This window comes from Numida meleagris, chromosome 1 (assembly GCF_002078875.1).
Source record: "Numida meleagris isolate 19003 breed g44 Domestic line chromosome 1, NumMel1.0, whole genome shotgun sequence".
NCBI lineage: Eukaryota > Metazoa > Chordata > Aves > Galliformes > Numididae > Numida > Numida meleagris.
In genome coordinates this window covers 12,136,841-12,155,298 of record NC_034409.1, presented here as the reverse complement: position 1 = coordinate 12,155,298, position 18,458 = coordinate 12,136,841, and the positions used below count along the sequence as shown (strand labels likewise).

The 18,458-nt window shown below is 39.6% G+C and overlaps 1 protein-coding gene across 11 annotated transcripts in view; it reads right to left on the bottom strand.

The window, feature by feature from the left end:
• MAGI2 (membrane associated guanylate kinase, WW and PDZ domain containing 2) overlaps nucleotides 1-18,458 on the bottom strand; it is a 735,464-nt gene that overhangs the window by 13,037 nt on the left and 703,969 nt on the right. For 7 of the 11 annotated variants that reach the window (XM_021384481.1, XM_021384480.1, XM_021384487.1 and 4 more), the window contains one exon: nucleotides 10,641-10,779. In XM_021384481.1, coding sequence (XP_021240156.1) covers nucleotides 10,641-10,779 — 139 coding nt within the window. Of the gene's footprint in view, nucleotides 1-4,306; nucleotides 4,418-10,640; nucleotides 10,780-18,458 lie in introns of all 11 variants that reach the window. The other 4 variants (XM_021384488.1, XM_021384490.1, XM_021384491.1 and 1 more) reach the window with 2 other exon arrangements.

Genomic DNA, 18,458 nt, shown 5'->3' with positions numbered 1-18,458 from the left:
TGCTTGTTGTTGTATTTTATACAATTATAGTTTCATAGCAGCTCTTTTGTCCCTAAAAGAGCTGATAGCTGTTTACGGAATCTTTTAAGCAAGCTAAAAAGCCAGACCTCTTACACCTGAATAACCACAGATCATTTAAACTATCACTTAAATGAGTTCAAAGTCATCGTATCCCAAGTTCAGCTGATATTTTTAGAGACAAAGACTATTGGGAAGTGCAAAGATAAAATGTTCTTGTGCATTTCAAGGCAGAGGTGGGCACACAACACTTTTGGCATACCCCCAGAAGAGTACGAAGTTTGACCCCTCTGAATCAATGTTCATGTCAAAATACAGATGAGTGGCTCTGCTCTTTTGAGTGAATACATTCCATTACAGAAAATTGGCTGTGCTGAAGAAATGTGGAATGGGCTTTAGAAACCTTAATGCCCAGTTACTGAAGAAGCTACTGCATATCCTTTGTTATGAGAATTATTGGGCCAGGCCCCAGGAACGATGACTTATGTCTCCATACTGTTCCCATTGATATGCAGGTCTATTGTTGTAAGGACACCATCATAGATACAGGGAAGCTAACTCTGATGAACAGTACCATGGAGCGATGAAGCCATACTATTAATTTGGGGGCCCACTGTGAATTTGTGAGTGAGAAAGACAGATATGAGCCATAAGAGAGATTTTGTGTCATGTTATGCTGCAAGAGCAGAAAACTGGACTTAGTTCTATGGCAAATTGCAAAGACTGAATTCCATTTTTTTCTATTTCTCTGTTTGCAAGAAGAAAAGAAGAAAACAAAGCAGTGAAGACGGGGAGAGACAGTTGTGTTCTCTTACGCCCTTTATTTTGGGCACTTATCATCTAATATCATCAACTGAACAGAAATATAGGAAACTGCAGAGAAAATGTTATAAAAAGACAAAAACAACGGTAAAAACAGGGAACAAAAGCAGGGATAATGTTTGTTCATCTGCTTTAGCCACTGTAGTTTAGCTGTAATTATCTACTCCTTACACCACATTAGTAAATGTACTCCAGTATATTGTATTATAATTATTAAGCCTTAGTAATAAGAGAACTTACTCAACACTCTTATTATTAAATCTTTGCTCAGATGTAGAGGAACACTGCCAGTTTTGGTGTGGATTATAGCACATATGGATTAGTGAGGTTCTGCTTTAGTAATAATGCTCAGTAGTCAACTAGGAATTTTAATCTTTAAAGTGCTTTTCAAGCATTAAATAATTAAGCTCCCATAACATTCTCGTGAGATAGGTAAGTAAGTAAATACTACTATTCCCATTACACAGACTGGAGGAGTATGGGTTAGAGAACTCAGCTGGACTAACCAAAGTCTCTGGAGGTATAATTACAAAAGCAACATTTAGGACTATGGAATGGATTTGGTATTTCTGCATTTAAATGTTAGGAAATGGTATCGCTCCACTAGAAGTTCAAAAACATAGCCACAAAACTCAGTAATTTTTCCATCTCCCTTTCTAAAGCATGTTTTCTATTTCTTCATCAAGGGATACCTATGTAAAAGGTCTATATATCTTTTAAAACAGAAAGTTGCTGTGCATATAGATATGCATACACTGTTATTTAACAGAAGGATGTTCTACTTTCCCGCCAGCTGCTACATATTTATTAAAAAATAAGGACATGTTTGCAAAACAAATTTTAATATTCAATTTTGTCCTTGAACAGTTTTCACTTGTAGCAATAAAACAGCTAGAACCTGTGGGGGCTCATATTCAAATTGCCTGATGGTTTTAGACCAATTTTATTAACCAGTGTTTTGATTCATTTGGTTAAGTTAGTGGGTTTTTTTTTTTCTTTTTTTTTTTTTTTTACACACTGCAGGTTCCTGAAATTAAGTTGGTGCTGTCAGAAATAACAAGGTGGTATTGGAAATGCGGCATGAATATGAATGAATGTTCACAGTTCCATCAAGGTGGTCCCTGAATGAAAGGGCACTTTTCCAAAATGACTATTGATTTTTTGCGTTCACATCAGATGAATGATATATGGGCTAGTTCAAGTTTCGAATAACACCCAACCTCAGCTCTGGAGATTTGTAAAGTGAGTACTAAAAATAGGATGAATAGGATTATCTGATCAGTACTCTGAACAGGTAGGCATATGTGGCTAAATGTTTAGGCCCAGATGCTTTAGCCATGCATTATCCAACGATAAAAGCTTCTGGCATACTAACAGAGTTAAGGAATTAGAAGATTGAAGTTTGCAGCTGCCTGGAGATTTCTGAAGGCTGGAGATTTTCTATATCTAAACAACAAGAACACAATATAAGCTCACAAATTTTTCATGCTTTTTTGCAAATATAGATACAGTGCCTGCTAACTAACCTGTTCTGCATGAAAGCACAGAACCTAAGCAGGTATCACTTGATCTGGATTTACTTTCTAGCAACTGCATCTCTCCTTTGCTATATCTAAATTCAGCTAAGCCTACTGATAACTTCAATAAATGATTATTTATACAAAATGGAACAACTCTTGTGAGAGAAATGCAGACTTATAACAGACTGACTTGTAATGTCATGGTAGAGGCCTCTCCTAAGACATATCAGAAAGGCTGATGTATCTGTTCCCTGTGCCAGGAGATTTGATTCACATCCTCAGTCAGGGCTCTAACAGATGGGCTTTTTACTATGAAGGTAGCACACACATCTGGTTGGGACAAACCTTGCAAAACTGACTCTTTAAGAAAATCCCTCTCTGTCCCACCACACTGTTCCATTAAAAACAAAGGAAAGTGAAACATGTTCTAAGACAGATGTTTTCGTTTGATCTGTCCCAACACTTCCTTCCCAATAAATAATCAGTGGAGTGGCTGCACAACTAAACTGCATTTATAGATAATTTGAATTTCTACTTGTTTTAGGAAGATTTATTTCCTGTGTCTGTTATGCTATTGGAGAAAAAACAAAACTAATGCATAGAAAGTAATGATTATTCACGTATAATACTTATGCCAGAACCTCAGCTCACTGTGACAACAGAGACTGGCAAACTGGCCCTACCACCAGGCAGGTTCCTAACCTCATGATCTCTCTGAATGACTTTTCTTGACACGCCAAGGTCAGTGAAGCAGAACTAAGGTGAGGATGACTGCAAGGACTGGTGCTATTCAGCGTTTTACACTACATAGGAACTTCTGTGTTGATGAGGGATCTCAGACCAGATGGGGAAAGACACTGATGTACAGATCAGACTCGAACTACACTGCTGCAATTTTCCAATGGTCTCTACATGTGTCCAGTTCTGCGCTAGCAAAACGCAAGGGAATGTCTGCTTTCCAAAAATTCTTTGCAGACACAAGCCAGAAATAAGCTGTAACCGGCAACACCTGCAAGCAATAGATTAAATTACCCTGATTTGCATGCCCCAAACTGGTCACTTAAACACAGCTTTCTAATGGGGGGCTGTAAGCAGGAATTCTGTGAGGATCTACTCAAAGTACAGAAGCTGGAGGATACCTTTGGGAATAGCCTCCTTTCTGTTTCCAATCTATCTGCTTCAATAGCGTGAAACTTGCCTTATAATTAGAGCAAATACACTACAGCATACAAAGTCAATAATAGCAGGGAGACTGAATTCATCTGAACACTTCTGGGTTTTCTGTGATGACAGCAATCAATAAAAGCTAGGAAAAACACATTTTCCTTTTCCTTTGCTTTCCAGGTATCATTTCTGGGCTGTGAGCGTATATTACAATTTTTTCGTATCTGAACAACTTGTGCAGTAGGATCTCAGGAAAATAGCTTGAAATCATGTGCAAAGTGTTATGTATAAATTCAGCAAAGCCATCAGGTTTAAAAAATGCATACTGCCTTACAGACTGTTCCCAAAATAGTCTTCGATTTTACATTAGTTATTTCTTCAAGAAGCTGCAGATAAATATGATTTGAGATCAGCATGTAACTTCCACCTTCACATCACTGCTATTTTTGCAAGCCAAGGACCATAACGACGGAGATAATTATGGCTTTGGCTCTCTGTAGTTTTGTCATGAGGAAAAGCAGATATATAGCAGACCTAAGAAGCTGTGCTTCTTGCACTAGCAGTAGTGGAACTCAAAGAACCAAATATGTAGGATATTAAAATACTTCTGTAAAATGCATAGGTGCTTTGTGATCTAAGATAACTAGTTATAAAAGGAGAGTTGAATTTAGAAACTACTAAAAGAGCAAGAGTGTAAGAAAAAGGTAGAAAAGACTCAATTAACAACTGTGAGAAACAAAAGCATATTAGAGAAAGATAATATACATGCAGAGTTTACAAACCGTGTCTTTAGGGTGGCCCAATAAGTAGAAATATGGGGACCCATGCTTGTCACTTTTCATGCACATGGAGAGACTGGAAGGTACCATTCCTAAAGGAAGGGGAGGAACAGCCTAGGACCAATCATTAGAATTAACAGAACCAGTGACATAAAGATATTTCACTATTGTTAGAGCAGAGAATTCTTAGTACGTTTAGAACAACCGAATAAAAAGTGTATATGTAACAGGAAAGAAGTATTTCTGTAAAGCCGAGACAAATAAGCATGCTGTAAGTCTAAGTATTAGTGAATAATTTCAACTACTTTGTGTTTATACTCAGGAGGTAGAGTCACCTGAACCGTGTGTGCAGAGTACATCTTGAGGTGCTTTTTGAAGGAGTCATGACAAATTAAAAGCAAAAGGTTTAACAAATTTCAGAACTGTGCCAATTAGTTTGCATGAAAAATCCTTGCATTGGTATCAACTCTGACATTTTTTGTCTCAGTTGATGGGGCAGTGCTGGAACATGAACTGAGAGTTACTTCAAGGCCTTTCAGAAATGGCTTCCTGCTAAATAACTTGCAGGTTTCGTCTATTAACCAGCAGTGACTTTGTGTATACTGAAGCTTTACTTGTCATGTGCATAACTTTTCCTTAAACAACCAAAAATGAATCTAAACCGTAGTTTGCAAAATCATGTCGTAAATACTGAGGAGGAACTTTTTATAAGGGCATGTAGTGACAGGATGAGGGGAAATGGTTGCAAACTGGAAGAAGGCAGATTTAGACTAGATATTAGGAAGAAATTCTTTACTGTGAGGGTGGTGAGACACTGGAACAGGTTGCCCAGAGAGGTTGTGAATGCCCCCTCCCTGGTAGCATTCAAGGCCAGGCTGGATGGGGCTGTGAGCAACCTGCCCCTGCCTACAGCAGGGGGTTGGAACTAGATGATCTTAAAGGTCCCTTCCAACTCAAACCATTCTATGATTCTATGATTCTATGGTGATCCACAGAGTGGGTTTTGTACATGACAGCTTCATGTGAAGCCACACATCTTGAAAATGCACAGTGGTATCTGAGCACAATTTTTTAACAAAGTCAAACAAGGGAGAAGAGAGAGGTAAAGAAAAGAGATTGTACAGAGCCACCAAGCTGGAGGTGGACTCGATGATCCTTATGGGTCCTTTCCAACTCTGGGTATTCTATGATTTCTATGAAATGACAGCCAGCCATGAGACACAAGTCCCTTGTGTGCCAGACCTCATGATTCTGATTGTCCCAGCACATCACGTGCAAGGCTGGACCCAGATTTCCAAAGAAGGGAAAGGGGAAGTTTTTCATAAATGTTGATGTCAATGGACTGGAGTCCCTAAAACTTCCAACTTTCTGCAGCAGGTGCTAAACAACTTAAAACTAAATGAAAAATGACAAAAACTGATAGAAACTTGATAGAAAGTGAAGTCCTGCTGTGAAAGCAGGAAGGGAACCAAATAGGCTTTCTTTAAAATCTTTCTTGTGGATGAAATTCAGTATTTCTATCCTTTGGCACCAGCAGGGAAGTAGGATGGGGGTGGAAGCTGTGCCTTGCTGCTGGGATAGAGTCCACTCACAAGTCACTGTTCAGGGGTTAATCATGCCTCAGCCTCCTCCACCTTTTAGCCCAGATTACAGTTTTTTTGATTGTAAAATACATTGCTTTCAAATTCTTCTTATAATTACTTACATATTTTAATGTATTTTTATGTAATGAAAGGAAATGCTAGGAGCAGTAAGCCAGAAAAAGGAAGTTGCCAGCACTGCCGAGACTAAGAGTAAAACATCACAGGTTTTCCTAGGGACTTTCTTCCACTGATATTTAGAAAAATTCAGGTTGTTGCTGGAGAAAGCTGTAGCTTCCTGGGGCAGATCTGTCATTAGAATTAACCTGCCTCTTGCAGAGCCCACTGTTGGATGGAGAGGCTGTGATCTGTTAGTTTTATTTAAACCCGAATGTTATTATTTTTGGATGTTGTGAACAATTTTCCCACATTTTGCCTTTAGGGATGCCTCTTCGTCCCAGTGCTCAGCTGTTCAATATAGATGTGTTTCTGATGATGTTCTTACAGATAGGGATAAGGCCTGAAAAATATGAGTGCCTGTAATTAGACTACCACGGCATGAGCAAGCAGTAGCTCCTGCTGAAGTCGATAACTTTGACAGATGCATAAATTGGAAATTAAGCAGACATTTTGAGAAAAATCTTGGTCTGCTGCTTTAAACAAGTTGTATTTATTGCTGGGCTGAGAAGTGCTCAGTGCCGAAACACTGGCTGAGAACGTTGTGTATCATGACATGTACGAAACCTGGCATTTCCTGCAGCAATCCCTGGGCACGAAGGGCACTACAGGATTGGGATTCCCAGCAGCACTTGTGCAGTAATATGATTTCTAACTGTGGTCTTGATCCTTCAGAGAATGAGTCTGGCAAACTGTTTCCTATGGAACACAGTGCTGCTGTTCTTTGGGTTTGGACGAGCCGTGGCAATTCAACCGGGGAAAGTCCAGTTCCTCCGACTTTCCTTATCCTCAGCAAACACGTTCTGAGATACTGGGTGATAAAATATCCATCTTCTAAGCTTCTTTTGGTGCACTCTGCTGTGAATCAGCTTCTGTTTCAGAGCATTTATCATATCTGTACTCCACATATCTTCTGATAAAAGTGCGCACACCAGCATAGGATTTCTGGCTACACGGGACCTTCTCTCTCTGAAGTGCTCTGGGATCTCTGGAATTTGCAAAATTTGCAGCTGGCATTGAAGCAAATGGTGCTTTTATAACACTCTTTATTCCTTTCCCTAGGTTTATGCAGTGCCTCAGCTCAGCCAGAGTTTCCCGCGATGTACTTACAAGGACGGATTTCCAGGTGGCACAGACAGACATCTCTCATTCAGACTTACACCCTCTCAGGAGTGCTCTTAGTTTCTTTGCTGAAAGCTTTCTGCTTTTCAGTATACATTTTTCTCTTTCACAGACCACTTTCTTATGACTGTTGGCTTTTTCTTAACACTGCTTTCACTGATGCCAATCACATTGGCATTCCTACACTGACATTTCTTATACTTAACTTCATGCTGTCATATTTTGTGCTAACAGAACAATGGCTCTGGAATTTAAAAAGAATTGATTACATTGCTCTAAGAAAATACAAAGTTAAAGACTGAAAGACGATAATGTGGCATTTTTTAGCCTGCTGGTTTCACCTGTTCTGGGCAACCTTCCTTCTTAGTACCATGAGTCCGAAAGCCACTGCACTTGGAAAGGGCTTGAAATGCAGCCTGCCTGCAGCTGATTTAGGAAGCGCTGACCTTTCACTTGTCAGAGACTGAGAGAGAAGCGCCAGGAAAGCATTCTGATATGCCGCTTCTTTGTTTGTATTCCTCTCCAGTCGTCTGTGCCACAACACTGACGCAATCCAGTAGGTCCTTCAGCCTTGCATTTTGATGCTCAGCCAAGTCCTGTTTCCATCTGAGGGGATGCAGAGCTGGACACTGATGGTGATAAGAGAGATTTCTGACATGTACTTGCTAAGAACAACAAAAAAAGGCTGATTCCTTCAGTAGAAAAAAAGAAAAGCTGCAATTAGTCTTATTACAGCTCAACAGAACAGTTCTGGTGAGAAGAAATAACTGCTGTGTTTGGACTACTTTGATGTCTTCGGGTCCACTTTGTCCTTGACCTTACTTGTCACAATCTTTTTTGTGCTCAGTTTTCCTTAATTCAGAAAGTACATTATTTTCTGGGAGTTTCTGTCATCAATACTCCGATAAACACTCTTTGCAGCGTGCTGTCTTATCCTTGAGATTCTGTCCTTCTTGAGAAGTGCCCTTTGGTGTTCATTGTTTCTATTTGTTGTTTTGTTTATAAGTTTCCAAAAAGATGCTGTTGATTTTTATGTGCACTTTCTGTTTATTCATATAACACTTTTTATTGCTTTGGAAATGAACTAGGGAGGACCTGAATATCAGATCTTTTCAAAAGCAGCTGCTTATTTTGTTTCCATTCCACCTGCAGACTGAACACAGTCCTAATATTTCTCTGCCCATGTCATGTTCACATTAAGAACTGCAGACATGCAGATGTTACTCTCTGCTCTGATGCTTTCTGTAGATTATGTGTACATTACAAAGTAATTTTTGAACTCTTTTACTGCTGTTTCTGTGCAGTAGGTAAACATGGATTTCAAGCACTGCTACCTAGTTCTCCCATGTGGAACAGTAAGCTGGGGATGCAGCTAGGAAAATTATTAACTCTCTCATTAAACAGCAATTCTTGGTAGCAACTTCTATAGAATCAGAGAATCATAGAATCATCTGGGTTGGAAAACACCTTTAAGATCATCAACTACAACTGTCAACATTACCTACCAAGTTCCATCACTAAACATGTGCCTTAGTGCCAATAGTGCCTTAGAGCATATATCACAATAATCTGCAATTTTACACAGACTTTCCAAATGGTAAGCAATGCTTTAAACTTACATGTGAATTTATCTAATTTTTGTCCTGTTATTACTACAAACTGTGCCCAGATTTGTAGTGGTTTATCTGTATTTTCGTACTTCTGGGGAAAGGAAAGTTCACGCTCCTTTACATCTGTTGGGGGATTGTTTTTCCCAGAACAGTATTATATACACTGAACATTTTTTTTTCCCATTTATTTTTATTTGCTTATGACTTTGTAGTAAGGTACAGATCTATAAGACTGTATGAACATTTTAGATCTCCCACAAGCCTAAGTTTAAGTGCCATCCAGAACTAGGAACTTAAGAAAGGCAGATTTGGAAAGGCTCCAAACTGTAATCAAGTCTGGCATGGATTCTTTGGTCTCAGCAGCATCCCATGACCCCCATTAAATTAAATCATTTTCCAAGGAACCTGAGAATGGCTGGAACATGTCTCTGCTATTTGAAGATTACTACTGCTAAGTCAGTAGTGGACTCTTGTCTCTGTTCTTTCATTAAAAATGATGCTCCACTCTCTACATAAAAGTTCTGGAGGTGATCTGAATCTCTGTTGGAGGTCTTCCTGGAGGGGTTGGCTAAAATTGTTATTTATTATCTTTGTACCAATTTATCATAATCACTGACAGCCATTTTGGCTTTGTTCCCACTCACAAAATATACAGCTGACCAACTTTATCACCAGGCGAGAAGGTTCTGACCCAGAAACTCTTGAAAGCTGGTAAAAATGCAACCAGTGCTATCCCAAGTGTTGCCTGAGCCATAGGATTGGCTCTCGTTCAGAGAGGAAAATAGAGCAATTACCACATAGACTGAGAGCTGGTAAAGCACTGGCTTTCAGTGGAACTGACTTTAATGCCTCCAACCGAGGTAATGAGTTTTTGTTGATAACAAAGGATGACCTGAACCTACATTTAAACCTAAGTATTACTTTGCATTTTCATATGCTACTGCAATTACTGATTCTAATGGGAAATGATTCCGGAACTTCAAACAGAATATTAGAAAAAATTAAGGGATTTTTGGATGAACTAGCGTACGGATGTCAAGGAACTTTTATTTAAAAAACATTTTTCTCTGATATTTAAGGCCCAGCTGCACACATCATAGAACTTATGCAAATATATGGCATGGTCGTGCTGTTCTTGAAGACCTAATTTCAATTCAAAAAAAGTGCTTTTTGTCTTTGAATTACCTTTGGATAATTTATTTTTATTTCTTGTAGTTTCAGTAGTGAAATAAGGTTTCTATAGTGTCTAAATGGCTTGGACTTCGGAATATTTGAAAAAGTTTCAGCAATCAAACGTGGGAAGAATGAATCTTGCTTTCCCATCACAGGCAAGTCTCCTTTTCTATTCAGACTTGGCTTCTACTTGATTGTCTGTGTATATTGTCAGAGATAATACAGTGGGTAGCGTTGACAAAGTACATTCTTTTTAATGCTTGGAGTTTAAACCCGAGCCCCTGAATGATGTGGCAACAAGACCATCTGCTGTGATTCAAAATGTGCAGAGAGATACCAACAGAGGAAAGCTTACAGGCAAATCAGCAACTCCCAGCACACTCAGAGATATCCTCTAAAGAGTTCAAAGTGCTTCCTCCAATGCACATCTTCTAAGCCATTGTCTGTGTTGGGAGGGCAGCAGAGGACAGTGATGTACACACATCTATGTGTGGCCTTGAGCCAAGAAAGCACTTAAATGTGAATAAGTCCATGTGTACTCAGGTAAAGAATTAAGTCTGTACTTAATATGCCTTAACACATGACAATATATTAATTTGCAATTGCTACTTAACACCAGTATAATTAACTTATATAGGTTCATGCACATAGAAAAACATAAAGATGAAAACCCACCATATTCAGGGACCTGGCCTGTTCCACGTTTCAACAACAGTCGCACTCTCCTGCCACCAGACTTGATTAGCTCTATTGCTCTGGCATGTGTCATGTCCCTTGTGCTTTCTCCATTGATTTCAATTATTTGATCCCCTACCTGTCAGGTAAGAAGAACATTGAGTCAGACAGAATTGCAGGAAAATGAGCGTTTCAGGAAGAGACATATTCAATGGATCACAGGTTACTTGAATGACAGACAGACACATCAAGGCAAATTTGTTCCTGTCTGTCTGAAGGATATCACTGGCAGATTAAATAACCTCCAAGATGGATTCTGAATGGGATGTATCAAATGCTGCTCATCTCCTGCTGAAATCAGAGCAATGTGTTTGTAACCTCTCTTGTACCTTCTACACTGAAGAGGTTTTGTGAATTGCTTGATACGTTGGAATCACTGGAAACATGTTATCATGCTACAGTTCACCTTGCGGAGTTGTACCGGCCTGAGAACACCGCTGCTACATGGAATTGGCTGTTTTCTCAGAGAAAAGAGAGTGTCAGAGTACAAACACTGGGATCTGCCATTTGACTATCCAAATCTTGGCAGGAAGGTTTCACACCAAATTTAGTGTTGCAAACTAGAGAAGGAAAGGCAAGTTGCTGCAGCAGCCGCTACCCAGATCAAGCACGCGTGCTGGATTCTCAGGAGTGTGATTTGCACTAGTTACCCACAGGTGGTTTTCACCGGGGTGTCTGCTCAGAGTGGCTGGCCCCACAGCTCTTATTACAGATTTCTGTTGCTGCTCTCCTGGCTGCTTTGCAGTCATTCAGCCTCCTTAGTACTTTTCTGTCTCTCTAGCTACAAAGCAGGGCACTGCTGTCTGTGTCTCCCACTCCTATCTCCCTCACACCTTGCCTTGTTCTGGATGTGCCCTTTGCTCAGTGAGAAGTCAGCTCAGGCAGGAAACCCCTGCGCTGAACAGCAGAGTGCTTACTTTGCATGGTCAGCACGGCAGGCAGCACACGGAGCAGGCAGCAGCTCTACAGCAGCTTGGTGCAGTACCATGACCACACACTAATTCTGTGGGATGGTTCAGTGAGCAGCACAGCAAGGCCACAGCCCTGTATAGCAGCACTGCAGCCTCCAGAGGTGAGGTTTTGCAGCTGCACTGCAGGCGCATCCAGGTGCTGTTAGAAGGAACACCTGGATGGAGATCCTGGTGTCGGTAGAGGTGCACGTCCAGGAGATGGGCTGCCAAGAGCTGCGTGAAGGTCTCAGCTGGGTGGGCTCAGCAAACGCATTTATCAGTGCTATGAGAGCACAGCTGCTCGGGGGGGGGGGTCACACCTGCCTTGGTTTGCGTCTGTGTATTCCTCACCGTGGGGAGCTGTGTACACCCTACCACTGAAATAACACTGCTGCATACATCCGACAGAGGGTTTTAAAGAGACTATACAGATCTCTGGGTGACGAGTGCTTCCTTTTCCTCTTACAAGCCTCTGTTGACAAAACCAGCTCTTTGCTGGCCTTGGACATTGGAATGCTTTCTGTTCTGTATGCTTTCTTTGCTGCTATTGTATTTCTGTCAACTGAAAGTGTAATCCTCCAGAGGCTTTCTTTCCTTCCTGAGTCTGCAATACAGTATTTACCAAATAAATGTGCATAATATGAAATGTCAACAAGACTGCTAGTATCAAAGAAAACTGGAAGGGATGTCAAGAAGTCATCTAGACTCTACTTCTGTTCAGAGACAGAAAGAATGCTACTAAAAGCACTATGTCAGTGTTTCTCAATAGGAATTCATACCTTCTCAGTAGGAGTTGCAGTCTTTTTTAAGAACTCTTCCAGGATACTGTATGCAATCTCCTCCAGTACTTTATTTAACTAAAAAGCCATTGATCCAAATAAAACCTCTGAGCCTTGCTATTATGTTTGGTATGTGATGCAGACTGAGCAGCGGAACTAAAAATTCCGGATTATTCGATGCCAAAAAGTCATATTTTTTGCAGTGCAAATTTCTTTCTTAGGAGATTTTCTCTGTTAGGAGGAATGGATGTAGCACACAGTATGGATTTTTAGATACCTCTGATGACATCCAGCACAGTGACACACAGCAGAGGTGCTCCTGGGATCATGCAGTGGTTGGCCATGGAGGTCTGCCTGTGTCACTCTGACTTTTGCAGTGCTGGTTGGATGTTGCTGCCGCACACGCTCCGAGCAAGACCAGAAAATCTCTCTTACCACTTACATTGCACAAAGACTAAACATAGATTTATAACACTCTCCGCACAAGGGAGTTAGTAAGGCCAAATGCAGACAAAATTCCACCAGTTTGAGAGAGCTTGCTTCTAAATGCCATGAAACAGCTAAATCCTCATAGAAATCCTGTGAAAGTCAAGCCATATTTTCCAGTGGTTTGAAGACAACTCTTTTCTGTGCCTGTCTGGATATACCATGTTTTGCAGAGGTTACTTAGAATGATCTTGTTAGCGTGTTTTGAGAAAAGAAGTGCCAGATTAGATCAAATGAAGGAGGTGTTTTTAACACTCCTTGATAAATCGCCTTTAAAATGAGTAACGATAAATGTTGTTCAGTGCACACACAGTTCTTCAAACAAAATCCCCTGCACCCCAGAGCAGAAAGACAGAAATAGATTTTAATACAGTTTAATATGTAAAAAGGTTAAGTTAATGCTACATTTTCCCTTGCTGTTTGCCTTTCTTCTGTTCTCATTGGCCAGTGTACAGGAACTACCTTGTATTAGTATAACCTTTTCTGTATTTCAGCTGGTTAATTTGTTTTCTCTGTAGGCAGCAAGTAGCTGATTTGATAGTTCCTCTTTTTAATATAAAATCGTATGTGCAAACAACCTTGGAAAGCTTAAAAAAAAAAAAGCCTCACATCTTGGTTATGTGACTGAAGGACAGGAAAGAAACAAGTTTGCAAAAACTGGGTACTCTGAAATTTCCATTACAAGGATTGAGACCAGAGGAAAAATAAATAGTGGCAGGAGCAGAGGGTTAATTGTTTTCCCTGCATTTGTGTCTTGGGCTGACTGATGTGTAACTGAATTACGGCACCTGTGCAGCACAGGCCCAGCTCTGATTAGATAAGAAAAACAACACAGAAGAGAAATGCTATGAACACCCTTGCCCTGGGAAGAGCTTCAGTTAGACTTCCTCATATCTGGGGAATTCAGATGAAAATGTTGATTGAGAATTGACTTCCTGTGTCTCTAATAAGGTATGAATTCCTATTCTCACTCTTTTCTGAAGTTAACATTTATAACCTCTCCTTTCTTCCCCTGGCCTGTATGGATTGTCTGATGTTTGACACGAGGCCTTCACGCCATGTGCTTTCACTCAGTCCAGGCATTCAGAAGCGCTCCCTCCTCTTCTCTGCTCAGAAAGCAAAGAGCTTGTCATAAAACAAACTTTTCTGTTGTGACCCTTGACAGATGCTGCTGGTGTAGATCATTCATCTGGGAGAGAGAAAGGCCTGAAATTTTGTTCTGGGGCTATTTCTGCCGTTTTAAAATCCCGTGATTATTGAAGAGGAGCTTGAATATACCAAGGTGAGGCTAGGGGTAAGGCTAAGATGAGGGTAAGCAGGTCTACAAAGTTCCTCTTACAGTGTACCCTCACTGCTCTCCTTTCAGGATCAGAAGCCGGTTCCCACAGCTTTATCCCCATGCCACATGTGATCTTTTTTAGGTAATTCTCCTTTGGATACTTCTAAGTTCATACACAATCTCCAAACTGGAGATGCTGCTAAGCTGGGGGTTAGGCAGAACTGATCAAAATGATAAAATTCTTCCCATGTGGGAGAAGAACTCTAGTTAATAACGCTTCCATAATGAGATCTTTGCATTTTTGTAGCATATCAGATTTGTGACTCATGGTTAGCTTGGATTCCAAATTTATCCCCTACAGTTTTATTCCCTATTTTAAATTGTGCATCTGATTTCTCTGCTCTAAAAGAAGCACAGTGCATTTCAGAGAATTTTATCATATTGACTACTTCAGTACAAAAAGTTCACTCTGAAATCTAACTCAAAGTCTTTCTAAGCTCTCTTTCAATAATGACCTCTTGGCATCAATGAATTTTGCTACTTGTCAATACGTCTCCAGTTATTAATGAATTTGTTGAATTGAGCTGATTTCATCACAGACCTCACAGAAGCACACTTATAATTTTACACTCTTAATCCGAGTTCAGGAGCAAACCACTCAGAGTATCCTTTGAGAGTGATTATTTTTAGTAACTACATGACAGTGACTCCACCTAGATGTTATTTCTTCGTCCCGTTTCTATGAATTTCCTATAAAGGAGTGTTGAAGGGTGAAAAGAAGATGCCTCATACCTTCTCCTTCCCATTTTTGCACAAAGAAATAAAAATGAAAATAAGAAGTGAAAATCAGACTGATCTGACAAGGTTTATCTTCTGCAATTTGCGTTGGCACCCTTTTTCAACTTTTTGATAACTTATCACAGATTATTTCTGAAAATGAAATTTAAAGGAACTTTTGTTTGTTATTCTATTCTAAAAGTAGAGGATGCGTTTTCCTTTCTCGAGTCTGCCACTAACTTCCTTGTTGTCCAAGAGTACATGGAGAACCAATCACCAATAGTGTAGAAATTACTTTCTCTAAGTCACGGAGCATACACAAACATCAGCAAGTTCAGCTGGCTTTAATCTCAGAATTCTTTAAGAATTTTTTTCCCTATTCTTATCTACACTCATTTGTTTTTGTTGAAATGCGTACTGTTGAAAAGACGGTCTTTCTGAACATTTTGATGAAGATTGACAGAAAGAAAACACTGAATACTTCAGGCTTTTACACATTCTCAGTGAGTGATGGATCTGTACTTTCCTTCTCTTCATATTTATTTTAAAGTATTTCTGTTACCTTGTTACTTTTTATAGTTTCCTTCCAGACTGATTGGATATCATTCTGACTCACTTGAACTTCTTTCTGCATCTAATAGGACACCAGCCACCTAACAGGTGTTGTAGCATCACGCTTTGAGTGTATGAATCTCTTATCGGGTATGACCCTATGACATTAGCTCCTTTCATCAAATGTGACACACTTGAATATTAGACCATTATTTTTAAGAGGAATTTCAGCACAATGCCTTTTGTAGAGACATGAAGCTTTTTACATGAGACACTCAAATGTTCTAAGAGATAAGCTTCAATGTAACAGCATTATCATTTTGCAAGGTGTTTAGTTCCTCTGTCAGTTTGCACTTATTGATTTCACTTTTCCTAAGAAATGAACAACAACAAAAATTCCCCAAGTCCGTAGAATTAACCATCACTAAAGTAACACCTCCAGCTCCCACGCAATTCAGGTGTAATTTTTACATAACTGTCTGAGAGGATGCATGCATCTTAATCACTACATTTCAAATCCAGAAACAGCACAGGAAAGGTTTGAGAGCGCTGCCCCTGAAGCCCAATATTTTAATCTCACAAAGCCTTAAATTGTCTTTGACTCTTTGGAATAAATGCTAAGTTGAAGATGTCATTACACAGAGTCAGAGTGTGACTCTGCACAGAGTATGCAGAACTATAATGAGCACAACTCATTGCTAGGCCAACAGTGGTTGAGTGGCCAGTCATGCAAATCAGTCAGTGGAACCCTTCCTGTTCTCAATAGCAGGCCTTGCATCATGGTACTCCCTAGAAATGGTAGCAGCTCTGATTTGTAACCTTCCTGGCAGGGATGACAAAGCCTGAGCAATCAGACATACCCACCAGCCAAAGGCTGAAGCACATTGGCAAGTTGGCTTGGGAAGCTTGCACATCTGCTGCCATCTGTATTTATTCTCAAGGAACATGCTCGTTCCAGCTATGAATCTGGCAACTTTTACACAAATTAATTTACCATTGTGTTTCTTTCTTCCTACCAAATGTGGTCCTGGCAGTATATTCATTTCCTTTGGTATAAATGCTTACCCAAATTAATTGGTGCTTCTCTTGATCTGATGGCATCTGATGAAGACAATGCTCCTCTCTTATATTCTTTCTTACGGTGTTCAAACACCGAAAGCTTCCCTCTGCTTCATGCTTTTAAAGTTGAATATGAATGACTTAAATGTAAATATGAAAGTAGTTTGTGTGTATGTCTCTTGACAAAATCTGCTTCAGTTCAAGTTAATTCAGACTATCCATCCATGCATAAGAACAACTGAGGTATAAAATTGGGCACCGTGTTTTCTGGCTATAATGAGAAGATAATATTCCTAAGGAGTGTTTAAGCTATATCACTATTGATAGGTTAATTAGAAAGAAAGTTGTAAAGCTTCTCCGAATCATTAGAATAAAGAGTAGCCAATACATGTGAGCTTTGCTGCAGAATCTTTGCTCTGGCCATATTTTATAATTATTATTAGCTGTGTTGTTAAGAAAAACCAATCAGCATATACAAACAGAATTTCAGAAGACAAAATCGGAATGAAATATATATAGCTTTACTGTAATTAAGAAGCGTTTCCTCATTCAACTGTGTTTTTAAACTGCTTGTGATAGCCCTGTGTACATTTGCCTCTGCTAGCACATCTCTAAGCAGGTGTACAGTTCCCTGTTGCACAAAATGAAATTAATTGTGGATGCACATTTTCATACTATGTTAAATGAGGAAATCTAATGAAAAAAGCAGCCTCAAATGATTTGTGCAGAGGGCATTGCTATCTGTCATTTTATTAATGCATTTTCTAATTAAACCTCAGGAAAGAGACTAATTACACTTAATTCCTTTTTATATGGGCATTCTATTTTTATAACTGAACTTTGGATTTTGCATATTATTTGTTGCTGTTATTATTGTTGATGAATCCAAAAGGCCGAGAGATTGTCCGTACTTGGAAAATGAGCAAAATAGCAACTCCAGAATATCTATCTTGGTGAATTTCCAAGTGGTATTGAGCCCTAATATCATTGCCTGGATTTAGGCACAGGCTGGATATCTGCTCTGCAAATTTCCTCACTGCAGAGAATTTGTAGCGCCTGGAAATCCCATGGTGTATTTCTAGTTTTGGACTTCCTGGAGTATATTGTTGATACAAGAGCTTGGACTTCTTGGTTAGAAAAATACATTCTCCTTGGAGGAATTATACTGATGTGTTCCATGCCTCATTTGAAGCAAACTCCAGTGAGGGGTATCAGGTCACAGTTTCTTCTCTTTGGTGGGCAAACAACTGTTTGAGTGGGGAAGACACCTTTTCACCTTTTTCTGAGAGAGGGAAAAACATCAGAGGTGCTATTACAGAAAGAGAGCTTGGAAAATGGAAAATGTGCATGACTACATCTGTGTACAATGAGGAGTGCACAAGACAAAAAGAGGTTTGCAGTGGTTGGTGGCTAACAGGACAGCAAAAGGGACTTACAGTATAGTAGACTTGATGCCTTCTGCAGCACTACTGCAAAATAACTCATGTGTATGTGAATTAAAGATGTCAAAAAAGGAAAATTCATTACCTTACTGGAGAAAAGTGTGTAACATTACATTTTTAAATAGAGCTAGAATGACTCAGTGTAGAATAATGTAATGTTAATAGCTATTGCACCACTGCAGTCATGGATGGGAACCGGTAGAGACTGTTAAAAAGGAAGAAAAAAAAATTGCTGTCTCCCTGATGGACTCAGATAGTCCCATTAGGCAAATGCAAAGCAAACTTGAGATTTGACAAGCAGATTTTAAAGATCAAATTTAAAAATCAAATTTAAATGTTCACGGGGAATGCTTCCTCCAAAGTTGCATTCAAACAGGAAAACAAAAAAAGCCATGAACTCTAACAAGGAAAGTGCTAAAACATAGAGCTAAGAA